The 16,186-nt window shown below is 40.7% G+C and overlaps 1 protein-coding gene and 1 non-coding gene across 2 annotated transcripts; one reads left to right on the top strand and one right to left on the bottom strand.

Moving 5' to 3' along the window:
- Positions 1-614: 614 nt before the first annotated feature.
- Positions 615-4,997, bottom strand: pdca (phosducin a). Its single transcript, XM_061731067.1, has 6 exons — positions 4,842-4,997; positions 3,432-3,492; positions 2,723-2,859; positions 2,401-2,620; positions 2,162-2,274; positions 615-1,138 (listed from the first exon to the last, which is right to left on the bottom strand). Exons 2-6 carry the CDS (start codon positions 3,478-3,480, stop codon positions 956-958), a joined length of 702 nt encoding a protein of 233 aa, XP_061587051.1. The 5' UTR covers positions 3,481-3,492; positions 4,842-4,997; the 3' UTR covers positions 615-955.
- Positions 4,998-6,908: 1,911 nt separating this feature from the next.
- On the top strand, positions 6,909-6,982 carry trnan-guu (transfer RNA asparagine (anticodon GUU)). The gene has a single exon. It is a non-coding gene; the product is annotated as a tRNA-Asn (tRNA).
- Positions 6,983-16,186: the final 9,204 nt, after the last annotated feature.

The following is a 16,186-nucleotide window of genomic DNA, read 5'->3' as shown; positions in this document are numbered from 1 at the left end:
TTGCTCCTCTCCATGCTGTTATACATTTTGAATCTGAACTTTGTTGGAATGATCTGAAAAAACTGAGCTGCATTGAATTGGAATATAATTTCACTGAGTTGGATTATAAGTAATTGGACTATATTGAACGTGTTTACCTTTTTTGGGAAGTGCCTTAAAATAACTTTTGTTGAAGGTATGAGCTACACTAATAAAATGAATAAAAGTGAATTTAATAAATAGAAACCTTAGATTTGCACTGTAATAACATGTGCAATTTGACACACACACACACACACACACACACACACACACACACACACACACACACACACACACACACACACACACACACACACACACACACACACACACACACACACACACACACACACACACACACACACACACACTAATCCTAATACAAGTCCTAATACAAAGGGACCCAGGGGAGCACCGGGAAACACCCATGTAAGCTTTGTTGTTGAAGAAATTAGAACCTCATAGTAAGGTTGGTTAAGCAAATCTGCAAATGTTCAACATGTATTCTGTGGTGTTGAAGTAAACTCATCTAAAAATGATTCATAGTACAGTAATCCATACATTGTGAAAAAGACATAATAAAGACAAAGAACACTTTGGTAAACACATTTTATTCAACAGCTTTTACATGAATACCAAGCAGTATTTCAGCACAGATTCCCTCACATCCCATGCTCTACACCTAAATGCTTCTATATATAAATATACTTGACATACAGCATGCAGTGCTGGATGTTGACTAAGCAGTGTTTTGTGCATATCTTTTCTTTATTTTTGTGTCGTGACTGAAACATCTTTTGCCACCTTCTTTTCTCATCTACTCTTCTTTTCCTTTTACTGTTATATTCGTCCTATTTTTCTTCCTACCTTATTCTTATCCACTCCCTTCCTAGGTATGGCCTCATTTTCCTCCCTTCTCTTTCCTTTTTTCCTTTTACTCCACTGCCTCATCTTCTTCATCACCGCATGCAGCAAACTCTTTCTCAGGCAAAAGGCCATATTCATTGAGAAACCCTTCAACATCTGTCGCAAAGAACTCCTCACTAAAACGTTTGGTGATGGCCAGGAAGTTACCCAGTAATTCACCGGCTTTGTACACCAGCAGGGCAGGAAGAACCTGGAGACACAGTAAACACAATCAGAGGGAATTTGTCAGTCGTCACTGAAACAGAACATTCAACTGTGACAATAACAGTGTTGTCTATGCAGTATCATGCATCAATGACAGCTGTCTTCTTGTAGCACCTAATTAGCTGATGAATAAGTCTTTGAAGTTGTATATTCATGCTTTTACTGTGCTTGGCATGATATTCACTATTCATATATATATGAGGGGGGAAAAAGCAAAACGTTTTGTATTATTTCAAGAGATACATGCAATATGTATAACCTTACTTAGGAGTGATAAACACATAATGTTTTATTCAATCTTGACAAACGTGTAGCACCTGAGCTCTTCCGTCACAAAACCATGATGTTGTAAAACATGCAGAATATGTTTTGATAATGACTTGCAAAGAAGAAGCAAAGGGCTTTCCTGAACAATAAGTGCAATCGGGTGACAGATAAATGCTGAAAAACCTGTGCATACCAGCAGTTTCTTTAATACTGCAGACTATACTACTGGTATGCAGGGATTTTCATCAAAATATGGTTAGCAGTACTCAGTATGCAAATAATTTTAAAGTCTTCAGTATGAGAAAAAATACTGCTTTGCAGAATGTATATATAATGCAATATACAACTGCTACAGATGAGGGTCACAGGGGTCACAGTTTTTGGATTTTGGATTTTGTCAATTCATAATCACAAGTTATTAATCCGTACGGGAATGGGGTATACCGTATTGTAGTTTCTTATGATTTGTTAGTTTTTTAAATGTCACAGTTGTGTCTTCTGGGTGTTGAAAGGGCAAACACACTCTTTGCAGACCAAGTTTTGATTTGTTGCATAAATAGTTCTGGCCACGGTCCAGTTTCAACAATGAATTATCCTCTCATAACCTCACAGTTCCTCATAGGAGTGAATGTACTGAAAGTGTTACTCTCACTATAAAAAGTTCTCTGGTAATAACATCTTAACACAGATTAGTGTAGGAACTGATTATTTTGATTGTTATTTTTTTTCCCAGAGTACTAACCTCAGAGGAGAAGCGCTCAGCAGCCCCTGTTGCCACGGCATCAATGCGACAAAATTTAACGCTGGGGTATTCTGACGCCAGACACTCCAGACACGAGTTCATCTCCTCACAGCCTGAACGGAGGAATGGGAATGATTAATATTTTTCAAGTATATGTTCTACCATGTTATTAATGAGTGGATCTGTCCCCTAACTAGGAGCTATTGGCTAAATACATTTCCATTAAAGAAAAACTGAACCTTTGACACCATGTTGGTAGACGTGAACCACCACCAGGGTCAACCGATGCTCCTGTTCTATCACTTCCAGGAAGGCTTCTCCACTCTCAAGCTCGTGGACACATTCAAACTTGGGACCAAAGCTCAGGCGCTCATGCATATCCTGCATGCACTGCTTTCGGTAGCGTTTCAGACACTGCTCGTCCTCGTCTTGGATAAGTTCATACTCCTGAACGCTCATCTGGATGTGAAGAAATATATATTGCTGATTAGAATTTTATCATATGCATTGATTTATGTGTGATTGTGTGGTTCCTGCGTGCGTATGTGTCTTTTCATCCACCTTTCTGTTGAGTCTCTCTTTGTCATCCTCTCGAGGAGTGGACATTTGTCTGAGCAGCTCTCGCTTGTTTTGAGGGGCACTTTGATCCACACTGTCCAACTTAAACCTTCGCCAGTCATTAATTACACCTTTTGGACCTGGAGATACACAAATAAATATACATATCCAAAACCATGGCTCACACAGATGTACAGTTATTAAAAATCTATTGAAATTTAAAAATATCTGTTATTGTGTGTTTAATCAATGTCAGAGTTGTGAGGTGTAAAACGTATTTGATATAACATGTAACTGATCCAATTTAAGTTTACTAGAAAGAACAGCCCTGTTGAATAGCCATATATATGCTATACTGCTGTTTTTCCGTTTTTATTTTAAGTACATTTATACTGATTTATGTCTTGTTTTGACAGTCTTTTGTTTTTAATTACAAACTTGTCTTAAATCAGTTTGTAATGCGAGCTACAAAACTTAAACAGATACAGAGTGGGAATGTAATTGATCAAGCTCATATGATAATGATATTTTAGTACCCTATCAAAATCCACAAGGTTGGTCTTAAATGAATATTGTACTGATGATGTGTGGCTTTGTATTAAGTGTAAAAAGAACTTTCTCACTACTTAAGTGCAGCTACCACACAACGTTAAGTCGTGTGAATGGCGCTCTGATCTGAGTTTATTCCTATCCTCAGCAGAAGTCCTCTGACCTGTTTGGATGGCAGGCAGCTCATCTTCTTCCAGGGCAGCAGCAGACATCCTACTGGGAGCCTGAAATACACAAAACTAGTTCATTTTTCTTAAAAGAAAGAGTGAGTCTTCTATTGATGAAATTGTGTTTAAGATAATGTTCTGAATTTTATTATATATTCATTTATTATTATTTATACTTATTGCTTTGATTTTGGTTTTATCCATTACACATGGAAAAGCCAAGATTGGTAACATTTCTGATGAGCCATCATAGGTTTCCAGTTTCCACTGCATCACACCGAAACAATATACTCATAGACCCTGTTGTCACAAACACTTATTGCTAACCAGGCTGAAGTTTACTTATCAGATTATGCTGAGATTACCAGGAGTTTGGCATGTGCACTGTCCTAGGATTTATATACGTGCGTGTATGCAATATCACATCATTTCCAAGATAAGCATGCTGTGTTCTCCGAATCACACAATTGTGTTCTCCTGTTTAGACTTTGAAATGATACAATTTTGCTGACAGAAAGAAAGGGAGAGAATGCTAGTGTTTATTTTAGTCCCCCTTAAATTTCAGTATAATCAAAAATTCAACAGATTATATAGTCACTGAATGCATCTTTATATCAAGTCGTCATGTTTAAACTCTTCTTACACTACATCTCTCTGTTGGGACAATACAGACTATACAGACTATACAATACAGACTCTTGGGAAAGTAATCAAAAGGAAGTAGGGATGCAGATAAATTATGTTTCGAGAGAAATAAGTGAAAAGTAAAATTGTTAAAGTTATATCCAAAGTGAGCGATGGTGCTCTTAGTATCAAAGAAGCCACTCTTGAAGGAAACCATTTCACAAGAGAAGGTCACCGAAAGCTGCTGATGCAGCCATAATGACCACACTATCCTAATCGAAGCTACGTCAGTCATAAAACTTGCAAAGCCCATTAACCTCAGGCAGCTTATTCCTCCAAGTTATATCAGAAATACAGTTTTTTGCATGATTTGTTTAAAGAAATTGCAGCTCAGCATGTGACCTTCCAGCCTCATTCACAATTCTACTCACTTCAATAATATAACAGTGAAAAGTCTATTTTAGGTATTAATGGACTAGATTTAATCAATTATACTGTAAGAACATGTAAATAGATTCAAGCAAATAAATAATTATGTGCTGCTAAGTGAATCAATGTATATTTCTGTGCAATAAAAATCTAATATGCTGAAAAAATATAACTGAACAAATATGAAAGGGAATCATATTCTTGGGATTGAAAATGTTTTCTTCATCTGACAGTGACTGAACCTGTTGGTCTGACCCAAAAAGAGACAGAGAGAGAGAGGGAGAGACAGAGTGAGAGGGAGAAAAGTTGATCAAATGTTGTGCATGCATCTAAAAGTACCGGGTGGTTCTTACCTTTAGTTCTTGGTAAAGAAGTAGAGTCAGTCAGATTTTAGACTGGTCAGTTTGTTAATGCTAAGTTGATATTTTCAGGCTTTGTCTTCTGTATTTATTCGTCTTCTGTCAGTCCAGACTTTAACAGATTAATTAACGGACCGAAGAGTGTGCAGCTAAATTATAGGCAAAGGGTGGGGAGAGAGAGATGAGGTATTAAGCTTTATCTTCACTGTCATCTATATTATCCCCGTCTCTGTAGTAGGATGTTGTTTAATATGATTAAGTGTAATGCAGGCTCTGTGATGTGGGTTGATGAAAGCACGTTGACACATGAAAGGACACAAATTGTATTTCATTATTCCTTATTTGGCTTATTTGATTAACATTTTGAGATTTTACGTTTAATTTCTTCAGTCACCTTTTTTCAAATATTCACTCATACTAAATATAATTGAGCAGGTTCTGGACCACTGAGTACATGATGGTGTAAGGTTAAGAAGTGAAGTTAATGTATATCCTGTACTGGAGTTGAGGGGGGATGAGGGGGGATGGCATCCCCCCTGAAATAAAAACGGTCAAAATCATCCCCCCTGTAAAACTGCCCTCTTTCCATCCCTTATGTCATTTCATCAATGAATGTGGTTTTACTGCTATTTCAACATTTAGAGTCATCACCAGAAAAATAACACCAGAAAAATAACTTACCGGTATTTGACAATTTTCACCTGTTTCAAGTAAATTTTCACTTGAAATAAGTAGGAAAATCTGCCAGTGGGACAAGATTTATCTTCTTATTACAAGCAAAAAAATCTTGTTCCACTGGCAGATTTTTCTACTTATTTCAAGTGAAAATCTACTTGAAACAGGTGAAAATTGTTGTTTTTTTCAGTGATGAGTCTTGTTTTAAGTGAGATTTTTTTTACTAAAATGAAACATTTTAACTAGAAATAAACACATATTCTTGTTAAGATTTTGAGTTTTTGCAGTGATCCATTTCACTTATCCTGTGAAGGACAGAGGCATATTGATAAGTTCAGAAAACTGTTTTTTATTGTTGTGTTTTGATGTATTTGATGTAAGCCCAGTGGATATTTAAAGCTTACAGAAGGCTGCATTTAACTGCTGCTATGTCATTCCTGCAGTATTTCTGCAGCTGTTTTGGTCACTGCTATTATTTGTAATATATTATATTATTTGTAATCAGCACATATTATCTGTCCTCATATGATAATCCCCCTGCTTTTTTTTTTATAACTCGAGTACTGTGTATATCTGACAGCTGTAAGGCTCAGATGTTGATATCATTTATATTTAAGTTAAAACTGCATTTACAATATTATGTTATGTTATAATTTACATCAGTTAACTATTTACATATTTATATGTTTAAATATTTGCAAGTGCATCTATCGACAGTCAAGATAGTCTGTTGAACCTGCCTTCTTGATTCCCTCAAATTTACCTTAATTTAACTGCTAGCTTCTAATTGGTTAGTTCAGTCACGTGATGAGTGCGAACCAGGAAGTAAACAATGTCATGAACGTTATATAATACATCCATGGTCATGAAGTGTGGAATCGAGTAAAGTTCTGCTTGAGAAAGTTATCCGTCTCCCTCCTGCTGATTATTCTGTTAAAGAGTGGTCCAACCACCACACATCCAACCCTCACGTTACAATGCTCTGCAACTGAAGGTGGTTGCAGTGAAGATCTGGAGAAATATCTCTGTGATGCCCAAAGTCCTTTCAGCCAGAGTACTGTCCAAATAAGCCCTGTTAGGTTCCTGTGTGGCGACTTTAACCTGAACTCCCGCTGGTGGAAACGCACCTACTAAAACCTCTGTAAATGTAAATGAGTGGATAAATCCATCAGCATAATTTGTAGCAGATAACCAGATAAATCACGTGCCCGAATCGGAGTCTCTATTTTCATTTTAGCAACAAAAGATTGTATCACGAAAAGAAGATGATCACAAATATCATATTTATTTTTCATATTATATGAAAAATGAAGCAGCCTATATACACTAGGAACTATGGACTGGTTGTGTATAAGAGAAATCCCATGTGTGCTTATGTCAGTTCTTGTCTCTGTGGCGCAATCGGTTAGCGCGTTCGGCTGTTAACCGAAAGGTTGGTGGTTCGAGCCCACCCAGGGACGAGCAGTTTTTCTTTTCCTTCTCCCTCCCCCTCTTTTTTGCGAATCATTTGCGTCCGGTCCGGCGTTGATTGGCTCTGTCCATTCGAGTGAAGTGGCGCGACATTGGCTAAACCGTGAATTGTACATGAAGTGGAATATTATGGTATTAAATTTGATTCTGCTGTTATCAGAGGTTCAAGTCAAAGAGTTATAAAGGAGTGGAGGGCAAGACTTTAGGGCACTTGCCAGCAATGGGGTTTGGCCGATGATCTGTAAATTTCTGATGACTACCTGGATCAGGATCGTCTGTCCAAACTCCAATTTCATCATCCAATCATGGCATTCACTGCTCCAATGTCAGATTGGACGTAGGCCAATCATGGCATTCACTGTCCAATGTCAGATTGGACGTAGGCCAATCACAGCGCTTCTTTCCAATCACGCCGAGAAGGGAAGAAAGCTGGAAGCTGGGGGCGCCATTGCCAATAACGCATTTACGGTGTCAGTAGCGCAAGACAATTTATCAAAGTAAGTAACCATTAAATATTGTTATTTTCTTCTTAAATAGTCATATTTTTTCCATCCGTCACACAAAGTAATTTTATCATTTTGTGGTCGAGTGTCACATTACGTTATATCAAGTTACGTTTATACATTATAGCAATCGCTAGCAATTGCTAACGCTACTACATGTAATACCTATAATATTACTCTGAGTGGAAACGTACAAGTATTCACAGTAATTCATGCAAGTAGTTATAGAAACATCGTATAAGTTAGCTAACATTTTAGTTCGCTTAACGTTACTACCCGTATAAGACGTCTGACCAGCGGTGAGTAAGTACCCAACCTTAATCATAGCGCCACTGTAATTTAACGTTACATATTATGATTGCTATTGATAACGGTAGCGTTATGTTTATGTGCTGCAGTGTCACAGTGTATTGTTCAATGCGTGTTCACATTCAGTGTTTACTTGTTGAGCTATTGTGAGTTTGCTTACAGTACCTACCGTTTTACTGTAAATTACTAGTTACTAGTAACTAGTTATCTAGCTACTTAGCTAATGACATTAATTTACATTAAGTACCAAGGACTAGTGGAAGTTATTAGCCCACCTAGGGTTGCCACCTTTCAGAAATAGAAATAAGGGACGCCCTGATTTCAGCAGCGCAGGAGCCAAAAAAAAAGCCCCTAAACTTCTAAACTGAATAAAAATGTGTTTATTTTATATGAAAAAACAAAATGCTTTGATTTAAAGTTTAAAGTGCTTTAATAGCATTGAACTTGCATGACTGTAGAGACAGCCAACCATACTAGCAACTGAAATAGCCTCCTATGCTACGTATGTCCACATCAGCCCAGATGTATAATATAGACTGCAGGTGAAGAATATGGTGTAAAAAAGTTAATTTATTTCAATAATTCAACTAGAATATGGTGTAAAAGTTAATTTATTTCAATAATTCAACTAGAATATGGTGTAAAGGTTAATTTATATCAATAATTCAACTAGAATATGGTGTAAAAGGTTAATTTATTTCAATAATTCAACCAGAATATGGTGTAAAAGTAAATTTATTTCAATAATTCAACTAGAATATGGTGTAAAATTTACATATTTCAATAATTCAACTAGAATTTGGTGTAAAGGTTAATTTATTTCAGTAATTCAACTAGAATATGGTGTAAAAGTTAATTTATTTCAATAATTCAACTAGAATATGGTGTAAAGGTTAATTTATTTCAATAATTCAACTAGAATATGGTGTAAAAGTTCATTTATTTCAATAATTCAACTAGAATATGGTGTAAAGGTTAATTTATTTCAATAATTCAACTAGAATATGGTGTAAAAGTTAATTTATTTCAATAATTCAACTAGAATATGGTGTAAAAGTTAATGAAAATACGGTACAAATCCCGTATTAGTTCAATACGGGACGCAACATTTTTTTCTCAAATAAAGGACAATTCCGTATTTTACGGGACGGGTGGCAACCCTAAGCCCACCTGAAGCCCAGGTAAGAATGACAGCTGTCAGTGGTTGTAGATATATCCATGTCATTACTGTATCACTGTAAACATAAGATAAGATAACCTTTATTGTCAAAAATAGAAAGAAAAAGAGTGATTGAGTTATAAATAAAAATAAAAACTATAACGTTATACACTATATACACCTTTCACTTATATAGATATGACCATGATTGGATAATTGCACACATAACAGGATTGCACAGTATAAATATGAATAATGTGTATGCATGTATAAATGTATAAATAACGGATAACATGTTATCAGTGTAGTTTGCTTAACTAACAGTATTAATGTACTCACAAGTATGCACTTGTTCAGCACACCATGTTTATGCTGCGATACATAATTGTAACTGTTGTTATTGTTATTATTTCCATGTAATCTTTAGATGAGCACTTATCCAAAGAGTCATAAGGCCATGGGAGACGGAGAGTGGATGGCGAGGCTGAGGGCATTTGCCAGCTCTGGGGTTTGGCCTTCTGGAGGAGGCAATAGACCAGCACCAAGGCAGCGGAAGTGGCATGACCTCTATCAGAAGGTAAAGTATAGCAAAATATGCACCTATGACTCATTACTATGCAGGTCACTTGATGATATACTGCCGATAATATCGATCAGACGCTGAACTGTACACTGAGTGACACACTCTAAATAACAATTCTTATTGTTTCAGATTGAGAAATGCCCCATGCAGGCCCGTGGACAGACCAACCTCTTTGGAGGGTCCATGGTCTGTAATTGTGGATTCCACGCAGTTAAGGTGATCTATTTAAAAATTACATTTTTATTGTTAATCTTGCATCGCATTTCTGTTACAATGCTGTTATGCTGTTTCTGTTACATCACATGTCGTAATGCTGTTGTTTTAGCAGCCTGCCACTCGTCTGTGGCCTCAGACTCGGCCCCTGGTGCGACTGCTGCAGCCCCGCGGTCTTTCCTGCTGCCCCCTCCGAGTTTGTCAATGGTGAATATTTTCTTAGTAATTAATGTTTTGTATGAATCATTATATGTGTTGCATCATAAAGTTAACTCTGTTTCTCCTTTCAGTTCACTAAATCACACTTTGGTGGGTCACTGTCTGCCTCACTGAAGCCCAATTTAGTGGCTAGGAGGACCCCCAGCCCTTCTCCTCCTCCGTCCTCTGAGTTTATGAGTTTATTTTATTTATAATAGGGACAATACATATTAATGAACATATACATGTAAATATGCAAGATTATAGCCAACGGCTAATTTTCATCTTTAGTCCCTTAGGCAGGTTAATGTCAACAACATAAAATAATAAAATCAATAAAACAACAGTAACGACAAGTAGAACAGTTAGCTTCCATGGCCAGTAGGCAGGAGGAGCAATTACAAGTGAGAAAGCGTGTCCTTAAAAACACAATAGGACAGAAAAGGAAAAGAAAAGCAACAACAATGAAAAGTATACATGTTTTAGGCACGGTTGTGGCAGCAGTGTTGTTCTTCCAATAGCCAAGCTTTAAGATGTTTGGTAAAAGAGGACAGATTCGGGAGTTCACGTATTGTGTTTGGTATTGAATTCCAGGTGTGGGAAGCACGAACAGAAAAAGTGGCTTGGCTAAAGGCACTCTTTCTAAAAGGAACTACACAGTCACCTCTAGAACCAGCTCTTGTTGATCTGTTTGAATTTTTTTTCACAAAATCTTGTAATGGAGGAGGTGCTTTGCCATGGAGGATTTTGTAAATCAGGATAGCGTCGGTGTGTTCAACAGTGTTGTCCCAGCTTAAGCGCTCATGTTTTTGTAATATCTGACAGTGATGGTACGTTTTTGGTTTTTTATCCAATACTTTCAGAGCTTGTTTATAAACTGTTTCAATCGGCTTTAGTCTCGTCTTACAGGCCGATGCCCAACTTGTTACGCAATAGGACATGTGTGACATGATCATAGTATCAAAATACAATTTTGCTGACTCAAGAGTTAGATTGTTTCTAATAAACCTAAAGTTGGACAAGTTAAACTTAATTCTATTCACAGTGTTTTTTATCTGTCGTTTAAAGAGAAGTTGTGAGTCAAGAGTGATTCCCAAGTATTTAAACTCTTGTACCACCTCAATTGTTTTGCCTTGCACGGAAACGTTGGTATCGCTGTCAGTATTTGCTCTTTTTGAGAAGTACATACACACAGTCTTGGATGTGTTCAAGTATAGTTGAGATTTCTCAAGCCAGTTATACACATTTGTCATAGCATTTGTCAGTTCTTGCGCAGCGTGTTTTTTATCCTTTGCATGGACATACAGAACAGTATCATCGGCATACATTTGGCAGGTGACATTCGAAGGACAACAACTTGGCAGATCATTTATAAACAAACTGAAAAGCAGTGGACCTAGCACTGACCCCTGCGGTACCCCAAGATTGTTGTTACGTAATGTTGACTTCATGTTCTGTATCCTAACACACTGTGATCTTGCAGATATGTATGATTCAATCCAATTCAGAGTACTTTGGGAGAAGTTAAAGCTAGACAGTTTGGTCAACAGTATCTGATGGTTAATGGTGTCAAATGCTTTTCTAAGATCGATGAAAACAGCACCAATGACACCGCCTCCATCAAGCTTTGATTTCATATTTTCCAGAAAGAAGCAAACCGCCGTCTCAGTAGAATGATGTTTTCTAAAGCCAAATTGCATCCTGTTCAAGGTATATGGACTGTTGTTAAGATGATCTTCAATTTGCTCTGCTACTATTTTTTCCATGACTTTGGAGACTGCTGGAAGTATGCTTATCGGTCTGTAGTTGCTGGGTATTGCAGGATTACCTGACTTAAAGACTGGTGTAATGACAGAGCACTTCCAGGGTTCAGGGAAGGAACTTTCGTTTATGGATTTATTTAAAATAGTAGTTAAGGGTGCTATGAAAGATTCTTTGTGATATTTTAGAAATGTTACATCCATACAAAATGCATCTTTGGCTTTAGAGCTTTTGAGGCCACACACAGCTTTATCAACTTGTGACTGCGACACTACGCACAAATTAAGAAAGGGGTTGTCGGCATTCAGTGGCATTGGTGGGTGGTATTCCATCTGGGGAAAGTTGCTTTGAGTCAGTTCTTTAACTGAGTCTATAAAATAATCGTTCAACATTGTTGCAATGTCCCTTGGATCATGGATGACTTTCTCTTCTAGCTGTAGCTCCCTAATTTCTCTGTGCACTGTACTATTTCCCGTCAATTTTTTAATATTTGTCCAGATCTCTTTAGCATTTCCTCTTGCAGTACTGATTATATTAATAAAAAAATTTTCTTTTGCAAATCGAATTTCCTTTACGACTTTATTTCTAAGAGAAGTAAATGTCTGTCTATCATTCACCCTTTTCGTTTTAAGTGATATTTTGAGAGCATGATCTCGTTTTTTCAGTAATGTCCATATGGTTTCATTCAACCACGGGAGGTGATTCTTTTTTGATGGTTTTGCTTTAATTTTTCTAGTAAATTCAGACACTGTGTCTTGGATAACAGTCATGAATACGTTACAGTTGTCACTAACATGATTATGGGTGAGATAATTATCCCAGTTGATATTGTTTAGCGCCTCTGTCAAGTTTGGAATCTCCCTCCTTGGTACTCTCATCTGCTCTGATGTTGTTTTCTTAGTACAAGAAAATCTATTTTTAGATAGCTTTCTTGAGAACAGAATGAGGTTATGGTCTGACAGACCTGTGATCATATTGAACGTCTTTTGAATTCTCTCACACTTGTTGGAAAAGACAAGATCTATGCATGTTTCCGAGGAAGTAGTTAGTCTGGTGGGGCCTTTGATTAATTGAGTAAAATTAAGATTAGTTAATAGTGATTTTAACTGTCTCCGATTTGATTTGTCGAGCCAGTTAATATTTAAATCTCCAAGCAAGATTACTTCATTTTTCGTGTCACATTCCTTAAGTACAGCCTGAAGCTCTGCATAGAAAGCATTAGAAGCTGATGGAGGTCTATACATCCCAATCAGCGTTATCGACATTTGTGGAGAGAGAGCTATTTTAAGACCGATACATTCAAGGTTATGTACACAGACCCATTCTATTTGTTTGCACTTAAAGTGTTCCCTTACATAAAATATTACACCTCCACCCCGATTTCCCACCCGGTCTTTCCTAAAGATATTGTAGCCTGGTACATGTAGTCCAGCCATCGGTGAATTTATATTTAGCCAGGTCTCAGACAAACATAAAAAGTCCAGGTTCGAGTTACTTAATAGATGATGAACTTGGTCACACTTGGGCAAAATACTTCTAATATTTAAATGTCCACCAAGTAGACCTCTTGGCTTATATTGTGGGTCCCAGATTACCTTGGCTTGGTTAAGGGTGCTGTGTAGATTTGCAGATCGTTGTTTTTTGAACACAGGGTTTCTGGGGCATAACCCACTCCTGGACTCACCTATCGCTGCACTGCTGAGGGAGCCTGAATGAGCTGCTGGCAGTGGTGGAGGTCCCGCTGGCATCGATGTCAAGCCAGCCAGTGGTGGTGGAGGCCCAGGCAGCAGAGGTGGAGGCCCAGGCAGCAGAGGTGGAGGCCCAGGCAGCAGAGGTGGAGGCCCAGCTAGCTGAGGTGGAGGCCCAGCCAGTGGTGGTGGAGGCCCAGGCAGTGGTGGTGGAGGCCCAGGCAGTGGTGGTGGAGGCCCAGGCAGCGGTGGTGGAGGCCCAGGCAGCGGTGGTGGAGGCCCAGGCAGCGGTGGTGGAGGCCCAGGCAGCGGTGGTGGAGGCCCAGGCAGCAGAGGTGGAGGCCCAGGCAGCAGAGGTGGAGGTCCAGCTAGCTGAGGTGGAGGCCCAGCTAGCCGAGGTGGGGTCCCAGCTAGCCAAGGTGGAGGCCCAGCTAGCCGAGGTGGAGGCCCAGGCAGCCGAGGTGGAGGTCCAGCTAGCTGAGGTGGAGGCCCAGGCAGCAGAGGTGGAGGCCCAGCTAGCCGAGGTGGAGGCCCAGCTAGCCAAGGTGGAGGCCCAGGCAGCAGAGGTGGAGGTCCAGCTAGCTGAGGTGGAGGCCCAGCTAGCCGAGGTGGAGGTCCAGCCAGTGGTGGTCGAGGCCCAGGCAGCAGAGTTGGAGGCCCAGGCAGCAGAGGTGGAGGTCCAGCTAGCTGGTATGGTGAAAGCCCAGCTGGTGAAGACCCGGGTGGCTGTGGTGGGGACCTGGCCTGGTGTGGTAGAAGCCCAGCTAGCTGTGGTGGAAGCCCAGCTGGTGGTGGTGGTGGTAGCCCAGTTAGCAGTGGGCTACCCCAGGGTCCTCTGTGAGGACCCTGAGCCCTGCTCCTCCTCTGTGAGGACCCCGAGCCCTGCTCCTCCTCCATCCTCTGTGAGGACCCTGAGCCCTGCTCCTCCTCTGTGAGGACCCCGAGCCCTGCTCCTCCTCCATCCTCTGTGAGGACCCCGAGCCCTGCTCCTCCTCCATCCTCTGTGAGGACCCTGAGCCCTGCTCCTCCTCCATCCTCTGTGAGGACCCCGAGCCCTGCTCCTCCTCCATCCTCTGTGAGGACCCCGAGCCGTGCTCCTCCTCCATCCTCTGTGAGGACCCCGAGCCCTGCTCCTCCTCCATCCTCTGTGAGGACCCTGAGCCCTGCTCCTCCTCCATCCTCTGTGAGGACCCCGAGCCCTGCTCCTCCTCCATCCTCTGTGAGGACCCCGAGCCGTGCTCCTCCTCCATCCTCTGTGAGGACCCCGAGCCGTGCTCCTCCTCCATCCTCTGTGAGGACCCCGAGCCCTGCTCCTCCTCCATCCTCTGTGAGGACCCCGAGCCCTGCTCCTCCTCCATCCTCTGTGAGGACCCCGAGCCCTGCTGTAAACACCAGCCTGGCAGTAGCCTCTGTGAGTACAGCGTCTATTCATTGGTCTGGCTCTGTTGTAAGTCATCTTTAGTGTAGCCTTTATTTATGCAATCAAAAATAATTCTTATTTGTTGTTGTTTTCCAAATAGGATGAGTCTGGAGGAGTTCAGCCAGCCACTGCTGCGGCTGCAGCTTCATGCTGGTTGCCGTTTGATATGAGCAAGACCATCCCTGTGCAGGACCAGAGGTGGATTTCCAACACCCTCTTTAACTCCGGCAAACTGCGCACAGAATTGAAGCTGTGGTACGAGCCCCCGGTCCCAGCCCTCATTTACCACCAGACACCGACACCCGACCGTTTCTTCACCCATCGGCTGATGGTGTGGATGCCCTACCGCCTGTGGAAGGTGAGGGTGTCCTGCCCAGCTTGTGGGAAGCAGCTGACGGGCGGTGGTGTCCACAAGAGGGCTCGGAAGGTCCTGGACATCGACAGGTACTACCTGATGGTGACGGAGGCGCTCAGGTGCTCTGTGTGTTCCCTGAACTATCTGTCGACCAGTCAGACTGTCCGGGACCAGCTGGATCTGCCGCACCAGAAGATGTTCCGGCTGATCCTGACCCGCAAGTGGGTAAAGCAGTTTTGAAAAGATGGTGATTGTGAAGACTTAAACCACTGAAATTACCCTCCAATGAACATGTAACTAATCACTGCAACGATGAAACTATTTTAATTTTAAGTTTTAAAAAACATCAGCTATGATGTACATGCACTCTATGATATTATCACATCTGTCTTATTGTGGCCACCGCCTGGTCACAGGCCTGTACAACAACAACACAACCACTTTGTAAACTGTTTAAATGAGCTCTTAAAGCACTGGACAAAACACCGAACTCATACCACTATTGCAATATCATCGAAAAATACAGCTTATTGAGCTCTGACAATGTTTTGTTTATGACCACTGTTTGTTTATTTTATAAGACACTGCATGGTTTAGCTCCCCCACCCCTTAAACAATTTATTCTAACAGCTCATGGTGAAATAATAATAATAGATACACTGTCCCTGTTTTAAATAAACCAATAAATGAAATGAAATGTGCATTTCAGGTATGCTTGTGACATCCGTGTCATTCGGCTGCTTCGGGACCGGACTCTCGGCAACAGTCCAGCACGACTGGCAAAGCAGCTCAGGGAGAACCACGGGGAGGAATGGCTGACCCGGTTGGCACACTATCTCGGGGAGTGTGCTGACTTTGTGGATCGACCCAGCCTCTTCCCAGTGGTTTGCCAGGAGCCCCCGGAACCCATTGATGTCCCCACCAGTCGCTGGCTGCTGTCCGTGTACGGGAGGGACATCCTTTCTCGCTTTGACCATATTAAGGCCAGCATCACCTCCACATTTG

The sequence above is a fragment of the Cololabis saira genome, chromosome 10 (genome assembly GCF_033807715.1).
Source record: "Cololabis saira isolate AMF1-May2022 chromosome 10, fColSai1.1, whole genome shotgun sequence".
Taxonomy (NCBI): Eukaryota; Metazoa; Chordata; class Actinopteri; order Beloniformes; family Belonidae; genus Cololabis; species Cololabis saira.
Note: the sequence above shows the minus strand (reverse complement) of the source record. Positions and strands in the feature narration are given on the sequence as shown.